Source organism: Tenrec ecaudatus, chromosome 6 (genome assembly GCF_050624435.1).
Source record: "Tenrec ecaudatus isolate mTenEca1 chromosome 6, mTenEca1.hap1, whole genome shotgun sequence".
Classification (NCBI taxonomy): Eukaryota; Metazoa; Chordata; class Mammalia; order Afrosoricida; family Tenrecidae; genus Tenrec; species Tenrec ecaudatus.
Genome location: NC_134535.1, coordinates 78,855,540 through 78,874,966, shown reverse-complemented (window position 1 = coordinate 78,874,966; position 19,427 = coordinate 78,855,540). Strand labels below are relative to the sequence as shown.

Genomic DNA, 19,427 nt, shown 5'->3' with positions numbered 1-19,427 from the left:
GTGTGATTGAAGAAGAGCTGCCTTCAAAACGTGAAGCCGACCATAAAGATGCAGATGGAGAAAAGCCTGTGGGAGCAAAGCCTTCAGGACCTTCATTTGCTGATGGCGCACGACTCAAAATGAGAAGAAAGAGCAGTAACAATTCACTAATGATTGGAACTTGGAATATATGAAATATAAATCTAGGGAAATTGGAAGTCATCAAAAATGAAATGAAACAAATAAAGACCAACATTCTACGTGTTAGTGAACTGAAGTGGACTGGTGTTGGTCATTTGGAGTCAGAAAATTATATGTTTATGGTTCACTGACTATGCTGGGACTGATACACTTAAGAGGAATAGGTTGGCATTTATTGTCAAAAAGGACATTTCAAGGTCTATCTTGAAGTGTAATGCTGTCTATGATAGGATAATATCTATCCATCTGCAAGTAAATACAGTCAATGCGACTGCTATTCATATTTATGCACCAACCATCAAAGCTAGTGATGGAGAAATACAAAGGTTCTGCCAATGTCTTCAGTGTGAAATAATAATAAAAAAAGAATAAGGAACAGTAGTCGGGAAAAATACAGCCTTCATGATAGAAATGAAGCTGGAGACCACATGATAGAATTTTACAAGACCAATGACTTCTTAATTGCAAATACCTTTTTCCAACAACACAAATGACAACTATACACCTAGACATCTCCAGTTGGAATGCACAAAAATCAAATTGATTACATCTGTGAGAAAGGTGATGGAGAAATTCAATATTGGCAGCTAAAATGGGGCAAGGAGCTGACTGTGGAACAGACCATCAATTGCTCATTTGTAATTTCAAGTTGAAGCAGAAGAAAAAAAATTTTAAATACCACTTTGAGTTGAATTTTGAGACTATCTCAAGAACAGATTTTCTGCATCCAGCATTAGTGACAGAAGACCTGATGAGCTGTGGGAGAACATCAAGAGCGTCATTTGCAGAGAAAGCAAACGTTCATTAAAAAGACAAGAAAGAAAAGATCAAAGTACATGTCAGAAGAGACTCTGATACTTTCTCCTAGTCATACAGTAGCTAAAGCACATGGAAAAAATGATGAAGTCAAAGAGCTGAACAGAGAATTTCAGAAGTAAGCCTGAGAAGATAAAATCAATCATCATAATGGAATGTGCAAAGTTAGGAAGCCCAAAAGGAAAAACATGTTCACCATATCTGAAACTGAAAGAACTCAAGAAAAAAAATTCAAGCCTCGTGTTGCAATATTGAAAGATTCTTGGATAAAATGCTGAAGGATTCAGATAGCCTCAAAAGAAGATGGAGAGAATACACCAAATCATCGTACCAAAAGTAACTAGTGTGCATGTAACCATTTCAGAAGGCAGCACACAAACAAGAACCAGTGGTGCTGAAGGAAGAAGCTCCAGCTGCACTGGAAGCTTTAGCTAAAAACAAGGCTCCAGGAATTGATGGGAAACTAATGGAAATGTTTCAGCAAGGTGATGAAGCACTCATTTGTTTAGGACATTTTGAAAAGAGCTATTTGGCCAACTCACTGGAAGAGATCCATATTTGTATACATTCCAAAGAAAGGTGACCCAATAGAATGCTCATGCTATGAAGCAATATTATGGATATCACATGCAAGTAAAATTTTGCTGAAGGTCATCCAATAACAGTTGCGACATTATATCAGCAGGGAGCTGCCAGAGGTTCAGGCGAGACTCAGAAGAGTACACAGCACAAAGGACAGCTACTGTTAGATTGATCTTGGCTGAAAGCAGAGAATACCAGAAAGATGTTTACTTGTGTTTTTGTGACTATGCCAAGGCATTCAGCTGTGTAGCTCGTAACACGCTATGGAAAGCCCTAAGCAGAATGGGAATTCCAGAATAATACATTGTGCTCCTGAGGAACTTATACTAGGAACAAGAGGCAGTTGTGTGAAAGCCCACATGGAAGAAGCCCACATTATGAGGTATTGACATGAAGAGGTATCAGAAGTTCAAAATCAAGGAGCCAAATTGATGGGAAGGGGTGTGGATATAGAGGAGATAAAAAAAACACAACAACAAACCCAGCTGTAAGATAATTGGAAGTCCTTCACATCCCATCCAAAGGGAAGGGATGATAAATCCAGTGTGCAATAAGGCACTGATGAATCACATAACTATTCTATAGTTCTCTGACATTTGTTTTGCCTCATTAAGCATGTTAGATTTGTGTATGTTCATCTGTGTATTTAAGATTGTTTGGTACATTAAAGTCAGAAACAGTAACAGGAGTAATAGTTCCCTGAGGGTATGGGAAGTTGGGGGTAGGGGTCAGGGGCTGGGGAAGGAGGGAAGGAGTGGGGAGCTGATAGCATTGATGATGCTATAACCCCGCTTGATGGGATTAAGCAACACAATAGTATGTGAATGGATAGATAGGATTGTGTAAGATGTGGCAAACAAAATACTCCCCAAAAACTGCTAAAGGACAAAAAGGACTAAGGGTTCCTGAGGGTGATGGCGAGGGAGAGTGGACAAAGGGGAGCTGCTCTCAAGGAGTTAAAGAAGAAAGAAAATGTTTTAAAACTGATTGCGGTAGCAATTGTATAATACTGCTTGATGCGACTGAATGGTAGAACATTGTGCTATCTGTAAGAGCTCCCAGTAAAATTAACTTTTTAAAAAAAGAGGCAGTTGTATGAACACAGACATGCACGAAGGAATATTGCATGGTTTAAAACCCATAAAGATAAGCATCAGGGTGGTATCCTATCATTGCAGTTATTCACTTTGTATACACAGCAAATCGTCAGAGAAGCTGGATTATGTCAAGAAGAATGCATCAGGATCGAAGGAGGCTTATTAACAATCTGCTTTATGCACGTGACACACCTTGCTTGCTGAAAGTGAGCAGGACTGAAGTACTTGCTGGTAAATACCAAGGATTGCAGCCTTCAGTGTGGATGGTAAATGGAGGAAAGGTTGAAGTTGTTAAGTGTTTGGTCTTGGATCCACAATCAATTTTCACGGAAGTAGCAGTCAAGTGATCAAAGGGCACATTCCATTGGGTAAATCTGCTGCACAAGACGTCTTTAAAGTGTTGAAAATCAAGGGTGTTACTTTGAGCACTAAGGTGTACCTGACCCAAGCCATGGTATTTTTAATGACCTCATATGTATATGGAAGTTGGACACTGAATAAGGAAGACTGCAGAAGAATCAACGCATTTGAATTATGGTGCTGGAGATAAATATTGTAAGTATTATGGATTTCCAAAAGATCAAACAAATCTGTCTTGGAAGAACTCCAGCTAGAATACTCCTTGGAGGCAAGGATGGTGAGACTTAATGTCAGGTCCTTTGGACATGTTGTCAGGAAAGATGACCTGGAGGAAGACATCCTGCTTGGTAAAGGAGAGGGGCAGTAAAAAAGAGGAAGGCCCTGGACAAGATTGATTGACATAGTGGCTGCAACAATGGGCTCAAACATAAGAAAAATTGTGAGGATCGAGCAGGACTGGGTAGTGCTTCATTCTGTTGTGCATAAGGTTGTTATGATTTGGAACCAGCTGAATGGCTCAACAACAACGGACACTTCACCCTCTGCTGAAGAAACAGAGTCCTTCCTTCATTCCTGGTAGGAAAATTTAGCTCTCTACTTAGGATATTTAGTTCTCTGCTTCCTAAATCTTTGTCCTGATTCCTAACCCAGTTCATTCATTCCTGAAGGAGCACTTACCTGGAGAAGCGTTTGCCATTGGCGGCCAGCAGGGTGGCTGGACAAAGAACAAAAAGGCAATGAGCAAGTTAAGAGGAAAAATTACCTCATCACTATGATAGACTGCACTGTATGGAGTGGTCTCATTTTAAGGGTAGCTTACGATCACTAAGCACAGCCCTGGAAAGGGTTGTGTATGGCAAAGGTCAGCTGGGTCTGAGCCTATGTATGGGACTCCTGATTGGTGTTCTGGGTAAGAGTCCCTCTCTCATGAATGAAGACAGAGTACTCAGCCCTCCAGGCTAGTGCTTCTTTCTGTGCCACACGAGTGGCTATTAGTTCCAGGGGCCACTAGTAGATTGTGGTGTCTCCTTTCCTTATTCAAGCCCTTATCCTCCAGTAGTTCACTCTCCCTCTTACATCCAGCACTCTTAGGTACTTGAGCCTTCCTACACAGAAACAGTTACAAAGGCATGCAGCAAATGTGAGGTTTTCAGTTATTTCTCAAGGGGTCAAAGGAAAGCTTCAATGATGGACTAGTGGGTGTAATGATAGGCGAGTGAGGATGTGTTTCTAGGCACAGGATACTTTCTATGTTTTACATTAGCTCAAAATGAAGATTTTTCTTTCAAATATAAAGTGCCCAAAGTGGGTTATTTCTTTCTGCAGTTACTTTTAATTCACCCAAGACATGCATCCCTGCTTACAGCCTCAGAGAGCTGTTCCTCTTACCCTCTGCTCCAAGGGTCAAGTCATCTTCAAAACTGGTCCCATGGCTAGGGCACCCTGTCAAGCAACCAAACAAAGATCAGAGGCAGGCAGGTTAGGGTACACATATTCACACACATGTACATTCACCACAGCATAGGCAAAAATTTATGGATGTTCTTCTTTGTACAACCATATAATCACATCAAATATCCACTCAGTTTAAAATTACTTCAACTATAAATATATTGTTGTTTGTTGTTGAGTCAATTTAAACTCACAGTGACCCCATAGGACAGAGAACTGCCCCATAGGTTTCCTAAGGTACAATCTGTATAGGTCTTGTACAATCGTTTCCCTCATGTACATTTAAACTGCTGACCTCTTGGTTAGGATCTGACTGTTCAGCCTTTACACTATCAGGACTCCTTGATTGTCAATATACTGCCCCGGTAAGCACATTCATGTTTAGATTCAGAAACAATACATATATACTCACCTATAACTAACCTGTCTACATATCACTATCATGAGCACAAGCCCCCATCAAAGAATACGCACATGGGGTATGCACTTACAAACATAAACAGGTACACATAAATGCACACTTTTATCAAGTTCTTTTCCTAAAGCAGTGATGATTAGCTGAGCAACAACTATCAGAAATTGATCTGTAAGTATTAGAGTCAGTATTAGACTCTGGGCAGGCACTCATGCTTTCATCTGCACTGCCCGGGCCTCTTAGTAAGCAGTACGAGGTGTTTTGCAGACAGTTTAAAGGCCTTAGACATCCTTATGCATGCATGTGCACACTCAAAGACACACAACACCATCGCTGTCCAGGTAGACGCATAGGAGGAAAATCAGGCACTATATTGTACTCACCATTGTAAATCAGCTGTGCCGCTTCTTCAGCAAACCTGTCCTCAGCATATCTAAGACCCAAAATTAATCTTAGGTTCAAATTATACAATTTTTAAGTGGCTTTCCTTCCAATATCTCACACATCACATAACCTCCCAGAGGGAGTACACTCACTCACTCACTCACTCAGTCATCAAGTCAATACTGACTCAAAGCGATCATACAAGGAGTGGAGCTGCCACTGAGTTTCTGAGACTAATTCTTTTCTGAGACTGAAATTATCTTTCTGGGAGTAGAAAGCCTCCTTTTTCTCTCTCAGAATGCCTGGTGGTTTTGGACTGCTGACTTTTCATTTAGGAGAGAATATTGTATTTGCTTTTATAGTGGAGACAACTAAAACAGAGTGCTTACTTCACTCTGTATTCATGGACGTCATAGACTTTTATTCAAAGACTTCATTTATTCATAGACTTCAGAGGGAGGTGGAAGTGGCATTCTAGATTGTCGTAATCATATTATCTCAAGTCAGTGTAGAAATGATTCTCCAGTCACCAGATACAATAGAATAGAAAAAGTATATAATCCCAAAGATGAAGAAATACATTAATAGAAGCAAGTACTCAGGTGCCATAATTTTCATATCAGATATGCAAATATCAGGGTTTTACCATGTTCTGAAACTCATCTCACGTACCCATACCCTGCTCCTCTCTGAGCCATAATTTTGCTGAATATAATCTTTGTCAGGAAATAATCTGCATCCTGTTTAGAAATTGTATTTTTAGACTTTTGAAATACATTCTTATAAAAATCAGCATAAATGGTGGGGAGAAATAACTCAGTTTACAAGCAAGGAAAACTCTGCTCAAAACAGCTGAGTGGATGCTATGTAAGGATGGCATCCAGGCAGAATCACCCACACGGTGCTCCTGTTGCTAGAAAATAAAGAGGTAAGGATCTTAATACTGAGAGGCGGGATGCTAAAATAGATTCAGTGTACTAAGGTCTGGTTCAGACATCCCCGTGTTATTTTTCACCCACGAAGCAACTCAAGAACTCACTGAAATGCTCTAAGCTCACTGCATCTGCCCGTGGGCTCCACTAAATCCTTGCCAGGTCCAGCATCTGATATCCCTTCCTGCACCCAAAATATGAGACCCGTGGTGAGCAGTGATTTTCCCAGACTGTTGTCTAAAAGTGGTCATAATCCCAGGCTTGCAGACAGCCTCTGAGAACTAGCCATAAGACCTCACACCAGAGTTCCTTAATGCTGTCCTCCTTGCTCCTGCAGTCCAGGAACTAGTGACTACATTGGTCACCCCATTCCCCCTCTCCCCAGCTCCATGCCTGCCAGCAGGGGTAATGATGGATAATTAGATAATAATTTGCAGCAACTGAAGAGCCACTGGGATATTTAACTGCGACAGAACACAGTTCCTCAGAGCACAACTGGCTGGCTGTGCAGGATAGTGATGGGAGTGACACAGGAGTAAAGTCAACGGAGAATTGAGTTACAGTCGGCCCCAAACCCACTCTATTAATTTGGTCCCCTTTCCTGGGGGACAGCACAACACAACCCATACCAGAGCACCCAACAAACCCACTATATAAAGGGGGAAATTTTTAAAAACAAAGAAACAAACAAAATGCTCTCAATTCTAGACTGTGGTCCTTTGTATAACTTTGAATGTAAGCAGCCGGAACTCTGTCCTGTCCTTTAGTATAACATTAACATAATAACTCTAATCTCCAGAGCACAGCCTAGGACTTTAACATAACAAAATGGGAAAAGCGAACAGGTTTGGATAACTAACAGCCCAAGCCGAAAACCAGTTCTGGGATCCACAGAGAGTCTTTAAAAGGCTTCAGATTGTGGTCAGATAGTCCAGACCAGGCCCTTTCCCTTGCTGCAGTTCCACCCCAACCTGGCCAGTGGCAGAACTACAGTTGCCTGCCTCAACCCAGACTCTCAGACATCCCACCACCGATGGCCATTGAGTCACTGCAGAAGCTGACCTACATACAAGTCCCACTAACCACCACAGTAGGCCACAGGTAGTCCTCAAAACACTCTTTAAAGTCATGCAGAGAAAGAGCTCAGGACCCCTTGGTCACCAGAAACATAGTGCCCAGTTCCAAAATGACATGAAAACAGCAATGTACTTCAATACCCTCCACAAGAAAACAAGAAAAAACACAAAATTCAACAGCGGTGGAAGATGTAAACCTAACAACACTCATAGAAGAAACAGCCATTGATCTGCCACAGGAAAAACAATTCGTCAGAATGCTGGGTGGAGTAATGCAGGATAATGAAGGAAGCAATGCAGAATAAAGATGAAATGATAGAGGGGATGAAGTCCATGATGAGGGCATGGAGTCCATGCACCAAAAGGAAATACAAGAACTAATGGATGAACTAACAGAAGCAAAACACAAGATCATGGATCTCACCCACAGACTAGATGAAGGGAGAATCAAACCAGTGACCTGGAGGGCATTTAGGTAGACTTCAACAAATGGGAAAGACATTCAAGCAAGATAATCAAAGTGGTACATACAATGGTGCTGTTAAGAATATGCTCAGACCTATCAGCAGATACCATGAAGAAGAGAAGAGTGAAGAAATATTTCTGAAAGCAGAAAGAAAAAAAAATTCGACAGCCCAACCCTCTACCCTGCCAAATTATCTATTAAGGTAAGAGTCTTCCAGGACAAGGAAAAACTCAAAGAATATGCCATAAGACACCAAACCATGTGGAAAAATCCTTGCCAACTCACTATGGTCATAAGACTACCATCTACCAAGCACAAGCAAGAGACCACCAAATAACTCAACTTCACCCAGAAGTCAATGCGCTGAAAACAATTACCAAGATAACATTGCTTCAGAGGGAAAAGGCAAGAATGAAGCTCTCCAAAAAAGCACAGCACACTGATATGAATGGAGATAGGAAAACACCCAACACAAAAGGTACGGGATGACAGCAATGAATCCAGATGGTGATAATGACTCTGAATGTCAGTGGCCTCAACTTGCCATTAAAAGATTAAGGTTGCTGCATTGACTTCTTAGCAACGAATTTGGTTTGGCTATAGTAGTAGGGTATAGCAGGGAGGGAGGCTAGACATCAGGTGCTAGTGATTTTGCTAGTTATTATTTTTCTTTATATGTATATATTTTGATTTGTTTTCCCCTATCTTTTAATTCATTTTTTGGGGTTTCTTTTTGTATTGTTTATGTTATTGCTTGCCTACCTATATAAGATAGGCATGGGATGCAAGCTCAAGGAGAAAGCAACAGGACCAAAGATTCCAGAGGGACTTGGGGGGCAGTGAGAAAACAATGCCATAGCAGGGGAGCAACAAGGAGGACATAGAGATCCTGGGGATGTTGTAGCAACAGCAATCTAGCTGAGGGGAAATACTAAGAGGCAGAAGAAGGGCGAGTGTGATGGTGGGAAAGGAGGATGGTAAAAGGAAACAGAGGACCTCATCCTGGGCATGTATGTATTTAATAGCTTTTCCCATATGTCCCTTTTTGCATTTTCTTTCTTTTTTTCGGCTTTCCTCCGTGGATTCATGTTGTGCTTGTTCTTTTGTGCTTGGCTGACTTCACTTTTAGACCAGATCATGTATACTAGTACAGATAAGAGCTCGCAACACAGGGAATCGAGAACAGATAAACCCCTCAGGACCAATAAGGGGAGAAGTGATACTAGGAGGGTAAGGGTTGGGGGTGGGGGGAGTAAGGGGGAACTGATAACAATGATTGACATATGGCCCCCATCCCAGGGGGATGAACAGCAGAAAAGTGCATGAAATGAGATAGCAGTCAGTGTAAGATATGGGAAAAAAGAATAATTTATAAATTATCAAGGTGGCTTGGGAAAGGATGGTGGGTGATGGAGGGGGAAAATGAGGAGCTGATGCCAGGGGTTCAAGTAGAAAGAAAATGTTTTGAAAAAGTGGGTGACAACATATGTACAGATGTGTTTGGCAAAATGGATATATGTATGTATTGTGATAAGAGCTATAAGAGCTTCCAATAAAATGATCCCCCCCAAAAGGAAACATCTAGGAAACAAGGCTATGGACAGAGGTATAAACATAGGTGTGCACTTATGTAAATATATTAATTCATAAAAATAGAAGTATTGGCATAGGTACATCTATTTATATGGCAATACATTGAGGTTGTGGACAGACTTTGGGCCTCTGCTCAAGCCCTCCCTCAATGCAAGAACACTTTGTTCTAACAACTTGGCATTGTATGATGCTCACCCTCCCAGCACAATCATTAAAGTCAAAATGGGTGCACAAGCAAATGTGATGAAGAAAGCTGATGGTGCCTGGCTATCAAAATATACAGTGTCCAGGGCCTTAAAGCTAGAACTTAAACAAGCAGCCATCTAGTACAGAAGCAACAAGCCCACATGGATGAAGGACACTAGCTTGTGTGATCATAAAGTATTGATGGGATCAGGTAACAGGAATCAGAGGACCACAAACAAACAAACAAACAAACAAACAAAAACATATTGTTGAGAACGAGGGGGGTCAGAGCAGAGACCCAAAACCCATCTCTAGAGAATGCAACATCCCCTAACAGAAAGGTCACAAGAAAGGGATGAGTCAATCAGGGTGCAGTATAGTACCAATGAAACGCAATATTCCTCTCGTTCCTTGAAGTTTCCTCACCCCCACTATCATGACCCCAATCGTGCCTTTCACTGTGGGCTAGGCCAAAACATGTACATAGGTACAGATAAGAGCTCAGGACACACGGAATCCAGGTTAACTAAACCCCTGAGGAACAGAAATGGGAGTAGTGATACCAGGAGGGTAGCGGGGAGGTGGGGGAGCAGGGGAGGAGAAACTCGTTGGGAAAGGGAGGCAGCAGTCAGTGTAAGATAGGAAAATAATAATAGTTTATAATTTATCAAGGGGTCAAAAGGGAGGGAGGAGGGAGAGTAAAAAGAAAAGCTGATACCAAAGGTTCAAATAGAATATAAATGTTTAGAAAGTAATGATGGCAACGTATATACAAATATGCTTGATACAATTGATGCATGCATTGTTATAAGATCCGTAAGAGCCCCTAGTAAAATGTTACTAAAAAAAGAAAACACAAAAAAACAGATGAGTGAAGGAGTTCGTGGAAATGCTTTGAACTTTTTTTTTATATCCTTATAGAAAATGTGCATTGGGTTCTTTATAAAATATGAAAAGATACTCATTCAAAGCAATCATGGGCAATTCTAGTAACATAATAAGAATGATACAGCTATGAACTTTTATACTTCCTGATATATACATATAATAAAAGATATAACACTGTCTATCTTTATTCCTAGTCAATTTTGGCAGAGCAGAACTGGCCTATAGGGCTTTCTTGGCTGTAATTTTTATGGAATCATATCACTAAGTCTTTCTCCTGTGGATCTGCTGTGCCACCAGGACTTCCTACTATAATGCTATAAAATATATTTAGATAAATAAGTGTCCACTATTGCTACTTAATATACATGCACAAATATGTATATACATACATATGTAGTCAACTGTATACACACACATTGCCAGGAGAGACTAGTCTCTGGAGGACATCATGCTTGATGAAGAGGAGGGGCATCAAACAGGAGGAAGGCCCTCAACGAGATGGATGGACACAGTGGCTGCAACAATGAGCTAGGGCAGAGGAACTATTGTGAGGATGGTGTAGGAGTGGGTTTTGTTTTGTTGTGCATTAGGTTGCTATGGGTCAGAATTGAACTTTATGGCACCTATCAAAAGCAACATAGACAACTGCTAGAATGTTGAGATTTATTATTGCATTTAATTCTTGTGTTGTAGCTACCTAGCAATGGAACTACTAAGGTCTACTGTTAGAGGCAGGATTGTGAATGGAAGGGATTAGGAAAAGAATTTCTAGATTTCTGGTAAAATTTTACTTTTTTTCCTCCTGAGTGTACTTCATCTGTAAAAATTAATTGAGCTATTTATTTAATACTTGTTTATTTTTCAGTAAGTATGTTATATGGTAATACAACTTAAAAAGCAAAAAAAAACTGTGACTGATAAACTTTCTGATAAGCATGTCCTATTTTAATAAATTTATACTAAATAACAGCACTGATAAAATTCTTGGTTTGTTCAAAGCAAAACTCATCATTATTCATTAGCATAGACAATTGTTGTTCTTGCTATTGTTGAGTGCTCACCCTCCCTTCCTCATCTGGGCCTTGACAGGGATTTCTAGATTCTCTTTAGAAAGTCTTGGTGCTGGGTGACACAAATGTTTGTGGTGAACTTCTAAGTGAAAGCCCGAACAATTGGTGATTTGAACTCACTTCCAGTGGTACTGCGGAAGAAAGGTCTGGTGATCTGCTTCTATAAGATTACAGCTAAGAAGACCCTATGGGGCAGGGTTACTCTGTAATACCTAAGGTAGAGTTGACTCGACAGCAACAGATTTGGTTTGGTTTGGTCTATATGAAGACTTGTTCATGACAAGCCTTGGAGCAGTAGACTTTTCTATGTGACCATGGGATATCCAGTCTCCATTGCAGTGTGGTGAAGAGCTGGGGTCTACTGATGCTTGTTGCTGAGCATCATGATTGAAAACTTCATGTTTATCACCAGACCTTACCTGGGTTATTACTTGCACCATAGGATCAATGACTAGAGACTAGATCCACAGTTGTTTCCCTCTCTCTAGCTTGGGGTTAGAAGGTCTTTAAACAGCATTTCTAGTGTGAAATAGAAGAGTCAAGGTACTGTCTCTTTAGTATAGCCAATTCATAATTTATAGGGGTGAGTAGTTGGATTGGGGAAAGAAACATATGGCTCTTTCAACTTCCTCAGGCAGTTTCCACAACAGCTCACTGGATAGGTTTAAACAAAATTCCACCCAGATGAATTTTAGATTCCCAAACTTGATTTTTGTGACTCACAAGCAACACAGCCAGGCTCCTAAAAGTCCCCTGAGAGTTTAAGAGGGGAAAGAAAAAGAAGAGGCGCAGTTTAAAAAAAGTACACAGTCTAAACTAGTAGCAGAATGAGCTGTTACATCTAAGGGAACTGAGAGACATTTAACACTAAAGTTGGTGAACTTCAATTTAGGAGAGCTTATCAAAACCCTTTTTACTACTAATAGGTATTTGGACTTGGAAAGAAAATAGAAATTGTATATTCTTGAAACCAAACAGAGATAATCCAAGAATTCCTATTCATTCTCCTTCCTTTGTGGTCTTGGCAGCCCACCAATCAGAGGTTGTGTTAAATCAGGATCTCCATCATACTTAGAATACTTTTTCTCCTATCTTCTTTGGTGTTTATTATTAAATTTTAAGTGTTCTTTCATTATCAGTCATCAAAAGTATCCTCAAATTTTCTTCTTATCTTGTGTAACTGGAAGCATTATATCTTTATTAAAATCAGAAAATAAAGAAAATTGGAAATACTTTCTGAACTGACAAGATGCTGATAGACTTCCTTGTGGCTGTTTAAGAAGCCTAAACATTGAAAATATATTAACCCAGAGTATAGAAATTATGGCAGACACCCATGCACTAGCCATCTAATTTTCTATAGCTATATTCAGATCCCGGGTAATAAAAGAGGTGAAATATTAAAGATACAGCTGAAGTATTATTTTGTCAATTTTAAAAACAGACGCAGAGCCTCTTTTGTAAATTTATTGCTTACAGACTTATATCTTCTAAAGCAACTGCACATATATTATCTCACCTGACCCTCACAGGAAACTTTTGAAAACGTATTATTCTAGCCCTACTACCCTCTTCCCACTTCATAATGAGAAACCTGAAGCAGAAGGACTTTGCATTGTTATTTAAGTTGCATGGGTACTCAAGGAGCATCTTTTCTTTATTTTTAAGAACAGTCTTACTGATTTATAATTCACATCGCATGCAATTCAACAGTCCAGTCCTGTCAAGAAGGGCTGTGCAATTGTTACTAAGATCAACTCTGGAACCTTTGCTTCTTGTGCTCATTGGTGTGGACTGCCCCATTTCCCACCCAGGCAATCATTAAGCCAGCTGCTATCTTCACAAATCCCCCCATCTTGGTTTCCATATACAGAAAAACATACAAAATAAGGCTAAAAAAACCCACCCCCAAACAAAAACCCCACCCACCATGACCATATCAAACAGAAAAATACTTCAATCTAAGAGAAAGTAGAGGATATTAAAAATTTAGAATAAATTCAAAATAGTTCCAAAAGGAGGTCTAATGACAAAGGGCCACACTCCAGAATAAGACCCACTGCTAAAATCTACTCTACAGCCCTCTTGGTCCGACATCAGGGCTGATCATGTTTCTAGTCTATGGCCGGCGGCAATCCACAGGAGACTCCGTCCATATAAGGGTCCTGAAAATGGATTTTGGGCTCCCTCAATCATTCATAGCGCTCTGACAGACCAGGTGTTTAGAATATAGTTACTCCTCTGAGTTTGGATCTTATTTGAAGTCCTTGACTCACACGGGTTGATATGTTTCTTCCATGTGAAATTAGCTGACTCCTCACTTATGCAGCTTGTCTTGAGACAAGCCTTTAAGAATTCAGGTGCGATTTTTCCTGAAAGCCAGCACCATCTGGTTTCTTGACCACACTTTGCTATGGCACCCATATCTTCAGTGATCTCCTCATGAGAGTGGGTACCGGGTGGGGCCATGCCACCAGAACTAATTGCTCTTATGTAAGGGCTACGGTCAAGTGAGAGTCCAAAATCCACTCATATAACTATGGTTTCTACCTGTCCCTGATTCACTTTTAGAGGCACCATTGTCATTTTATTGTAGCACACATCATTAATCACCTCCATGGGGCTTATGATAATGTTATTGATAGTAACATGATTTCAGTCAAGGGTGAAACACTGTTGAGCAAAGGAATTTATACATGTGTAGGACTCCTTATTAGACTCCAACACATACATTGTTAACTTGTACATCTTCACACGACGGTGCCTGGACACTAGTTACATACGCCGTGAGGATTGGATCTATAGGACTACTTCTAGTAACCCTCATTCACAAAGGTAGAACCATGCCTGCTAGATTAACACATGTCATAAAACCACAGAGTGCGAAAATAGCTATATATGTTGGTTCTGGGTTGCCACTCATTGGGCAACCTCAAAGCAATAGACCTGAGCCTGCCCAAAGAAGGGGCATATTATCAACTACTTGGCACTCCTTCTGACTAACCAGACAATCAGACGGCTAGTAAGTACATAGTTAATAACAGTTGACTTGAATTAAAAGACTCAAGAGCTCTTAATAACGTACGGTCATTATTGAGTTCATTGGTTCTCCAGCACATATTTTGTGAAGCACTTTACCTTCTAGGACAGTTCTCACACAGTAAAACCTACAAATGTTCCTCTTTCCGCCACCTCAGTTGCTGACCTCTAATAGATTTTAAAAGAGTCCTGGTGCCATTGTGGGTTAATCATCAGACTGCTAACCCAAAGCTCAGCAGTTCTGCCCCCCCACCCCCGACCCGCTCATTGCTCCACAGGAGAAAGATACTGCAATCTGTCCCATAAAGATTCATAGCTTCAGAAACTGCAGGGCACAGTCTTACATGCTCTGTAGGGTCATTATTAATCAGGTCAAGGGCTGTGAGTTTGGTTAGGTTGATTGACTTTCACGAGTTCCTGGGTGGTGTAAATGTTTAAGCACTAGACCACCGGCCAAAAGATTTGTGGGTTGGAGCCCATCCGGAGGTGCCTTGGCAGATGAACTTCTCAATCTGTCCTGAAAGAGCTGCAATCAACTGAGTGTCAAGTGAAAACAACAACCAACTTTAAGACCAATAATGAATCATGTTAGGACAATAAAGCAATAATTTTGTAAACAAATACTTCCTGGCTTTGCCTTATCGAACGGAATTGAAACAAGCAAACTTGAATTATTCATTCCATACCAAAAAACCAGTATGAGCCTTTTATTCCATACCAAATAAACCAGGATGAGTATTTAGATCAGTCAATAGAAATGTCTATATTAAAAGAGTTATAAGCCTTGAGACATTTCAAGAGGGGAATATAAGGGGCCGAAGGCTCACTACCCCATTAGTCATCATGCTTAAATTGGTCATAGCAACTTTCTCTCTGAGTCTAGGCAGATCAAATCTAAGATGATAGAGGCTACCAAGGTGTGTGGATATCAATTCTAAAGTATTTCTGTTGAAAGCGCTATAATGCCTTGCCTTGAACTACGCATTCTAGCTCTTCACTCCTTTGCATAGCTATGGCAAACCTTCAGTCCCTCAGGCTCTGTTCTGTGGCAGAAATAAACAACACTTAGTAATGAACCACTCTTCCGTAAGACTGAGCAGGTTGCTACTCCATTTCTTTCCTTTTAAAGTGTGTCTCCAGTTTGTAGGGGTAAATGACAGACTGAACCTGGCATTTAGTCCGGCCACCAGCTGTAGATGCAGACTCCCATCTGTTTGTCGCTTTAGAGTAGATCCATTTTCTATTTTCAGTCCTCCATTCCAATTTTGTCTCCATCCAGAGTGGCCTTGATTTACAGCCGTGAGCCCTCACATCCATCCAAACTCACACAATATTCCAGTCTTAATCTCAGCTCTAATCCTCAAACCTTGTTCAATCCTATTTCTCTCTCCCAGAGTTTCTAAGAGTCAAGCCCTACTAACTTATCCAGCCATCAACCACATCTAATTCCTTTGCCTCTCCAATACTTACCCACAGTCCTCCAGCCAGTCTTCAATTTTATTGATAGTATTCCCTAGAAAAGCCAGACACCAGATCACAATGAGAGTTGAAGGAGCCACACCTCACACCATTCTCTAATTGTTCCTCACCTTCAGTTCTTTATTATATAACACACACCAGGAATCTTTCCATTTCCTTCCAAGTGTTCTTTAAGGCCTGATAATAATATACCTATGTGCAAAAATAGTACACATTTCCACTCTCTCTACTTTCCTACCTGCTTCCTTCCAGAACTCTGGAAAACATCTAGGATGGTCTCATTTCTCCAGGTTTAGGAGCAGGGGTAGGTTTTTATGCCACAGTTTTTCTATTCCAAGACAACACAATAGGCTGGCTGATGTCTAACAGCCTCTTAACTTCTTCTTAAAAAAAGCAGAAAAGGCTTATCTCTTGTGTGTGTTTATACAATTTTTGTTACTCTTAGGTCTGTTATCTTACTTGAACCCAAAAGAAGATCTGAGAGTTACAGTAGTAATCGTACAAAAATGATGAGGAATAATAATGGGTACTATTACTTAAATTGGACAACTATGTGAGTGACTTGCCAAATTCCACAAAAGTTGTTAGTTACAGAGTTGTGGTTAGAGCCCAGGCATCCAGATTAAGTGTAACGTTTTTACACAAACACAATAACCTCCCCTGAAACCATTCTTAGGGTACCTCCAAACTCAGTTCTTACAGATGCTTTCTCATGCCTCTAATCCCATGTCTCTTTTCCACATAAGGCTTGCCTTGTAATATTTTATTTCTCTTTATTTCTATTCACTTAAACCAATCACAATGAACCTCATTGTGTACCCACCCTCAACCAGACACCAGTATTATTGCTTGCAGACCCATGTCTGCTGTCACATTTACTCCGCCACAAGACAACATAGCAGAGCGGTGACCGGCTGATCTCTCAAAGTCTCTTACCTTCTTGGAAAACATCATCCAGGCTGGAAGGCTCAGCATCTGGGACATCCTGCAGGGCAGCTGCAGCTTCCTCTTCCAGAACCTGGGTTTGCCAGTGGCGGCTCTGTCGGAGCCAGGCCCTCCTTTTCTCCCAGGATGTGGGGCTCAGCACAGAGCCCTCCATGGCCGTGACTTGGACTTCAGGGCTTCCCATTCCAGGGGTGAGAACCTGAGAGTTGAAACACAGGGTCAATTCCCTCATTCTCTGTCCAGAAATCACCAGTGTCAAAGTTGCTCCCCAAGTCTTCTCTTGTCTCTGTGCAAAAGACCTTGACCTCTCTGGGCATTCAGAAGGAGACAGGAGGAGATGTCTATCGCATCCTGTCTCCCCACCACACCACTTCGGGTGGAAAAAAAAAAAGAAGAACAAGAAGAAGAAAAAGAAAAAAATGATCTGAAAAATCTTAATTTCACGGCAAGTTTTCCACTCATCACTTCTGGAAACTTCAAACATGATTTAAATGACACTGAAAACAGTCGTTCCCCTTAGAGAATCTCTATTTTTCATGATAGCTGAATGCTATATTAGAAACTCTTCTTTAATCCTTGAGGATTTTGCATTAAGAATCCTCCATTCAAAGGGAAATAACCTTACTGAAATATTCCCTTGGACTTGAGGCTACCATGTCCTAGTGTGAGAAGAAGCAGATGACTGTGATCCCAAGGTTTTTATGGGTTCAGATCTCTTCCCTTGGGAGTGCTCAATGTATTACCACTGAGACACCATATATGGTAGCCCGAGACTATCATATGTTTGCTATTTTCATGCTTTTTTATGACACATGCTAGACTAGGCCTTTGGGAATGAGTGCTATTGTACCTTTTGTCCTTTACCCAGCTGTCATTGTTAGTGTAATCACTAACTATTAATCACTTCACTATTCATCTATGCAAGTCAACACCTCATGTACTGTGGTCTAAAAGCAAGTTCATTCGTGTATAATTTCCTTTTCTCAACAATGTTCTTAATTCTATACCACTGGTAAAACTATTGACACTATCAGTAGAATTATCTTATGCCCCATGGGGATGATTTATAATGTTCTCTAATCAAATGATAATGCTGTGCCTAAAATAAACCTAGGATATAGATTTAATCCCAGCCCTAATCTAAGAACATTTTGTTCTTATGACATGGCCCTACTTAATATTCTCCCTCAGGAAGAGATCACTGAAGATATGGGTGCTACAGCAAAGTGTGGTGGAGAAATCAGATGCTGCTCTGCTATCGGAAAGAAAAGTGCTTGGGATCTTAAAGACTTGTCTCAAAACAAGCAGCCATCTCAGTGAAGTGTGGACCAAGTCCACATGGAGGAGGCACACCAACCTGTGTGATACAAGGATTATACATAATGAAATCAAGTCCAGAGGAAGGAATGGTTTGTTGTTCAGTGCCATCAAGTCCCTTCTGAACTGTAGGGACACTATGCGCCACAGAACAAAGCCTTCCTGGTCCCATGCCATCGCACAATTGTTTCTATGTAGTCACTGTATCAGTCCATCTCAGCAAGGACCTTCCACTTTTCTTGCTGCCCAGCTACTTTACCAAGCATGATGTCCTTCTCCAAGGACTGGTGTCTCCTGACAACATGTCCAAAATATGTAAGATGAAGTCTCGCCCTCCTTGCCTCTACAGAGCATTCTGGCCGTACTTCTTCCAAGACAGATTTATTAGTCCTTTTTTCAGTCTATACTTTAAAATATTATTCTCTGGCATCAAAATTAAAATGCACCAATTCTTTGTCAATCTTCCTTATTTAATGTCCAACTTTCAAATGCATGTGAGGCAATTGAAAATACCATGGCTTGGGTCAGATACCCTGTAATTTTCAAAGTAGCATATTGCTTGTCAATACTCTAAAGAGGACAAGTGCAGCAGATTTACCCAATGCAATGCTTCTTTTGATCTCTTGACTGCTGCCTCCATGAGCATTGATTGTGGATCTGGACAAAACCCTTGACAACATCAATCTTACTGTCCATTTATCACGATGTTACCTATTGGCCCAGCTGTGAGGATTTTGGTCTTCTTTACATTGAATTGCAATCCACACTGAAAGTTGAAATCCTCTATCTTCATCAGCAAGTACTTCAACAGGCAAGGTGGTACCATCTGCATATTTCAGTTTGTTAATAAACATTCCTGTAATCCCGACGCTTCGTTTTTGATTGGATAAATCTGGTGAGAGGATACAACCCTAATGCACCTTTCTTGACTTTAAACCATGCAGCCTCCCCTGTTCTGTTCACACTACTGCCTCTTGATTCATCTACAGTTGCATATGAGCACAATGAAGTGGTCTGGAATTTCCAAGGCTGTCCATAGTTTGTTATGAGGCAAACAGTCGAACGCCTTGGCACAGTCAATAAAACACAACTAGAGGTCTTTCTGGTATTCTCTGCTGTCAGCCAATATCCCTCTGACATCAGCAATGAT

At 40.7% G+C, this 19,427-nt stretch overlaps 1 protein-coding gene across 1 annotated transcript in view; it reads right to left on the bottom strand.

The window, feature by feature from the left end:
* Positions 1 to 17,114, bottom strand: part of TESPA1 (thymocyte expressed, positive selection associated 1) — a 30,718-nt gene extending 13,604 nt beyond the window's left edge. The window contains 5 exon segments of the mRNA XM_075552919.1: positions 3,714 to 3,750; positions 4,425 to 4,478; positions 5,286 to 5,335; positions 16,007 to 16,049; positions 16,952 to 17,114. Of these exon segments, the coding sequence (XP_075409034.1) occupies positions 3,714 to 3,750; positions 4,425 to 4,478; positions 5,286 to 5,335; positions 16,007 to 16,049; positions 16,952 to 17,114 (347 nt within the window).
* Between the last annotated feature and the right edge of the window lie 2,313 nt (positions 17,115 to 19,427).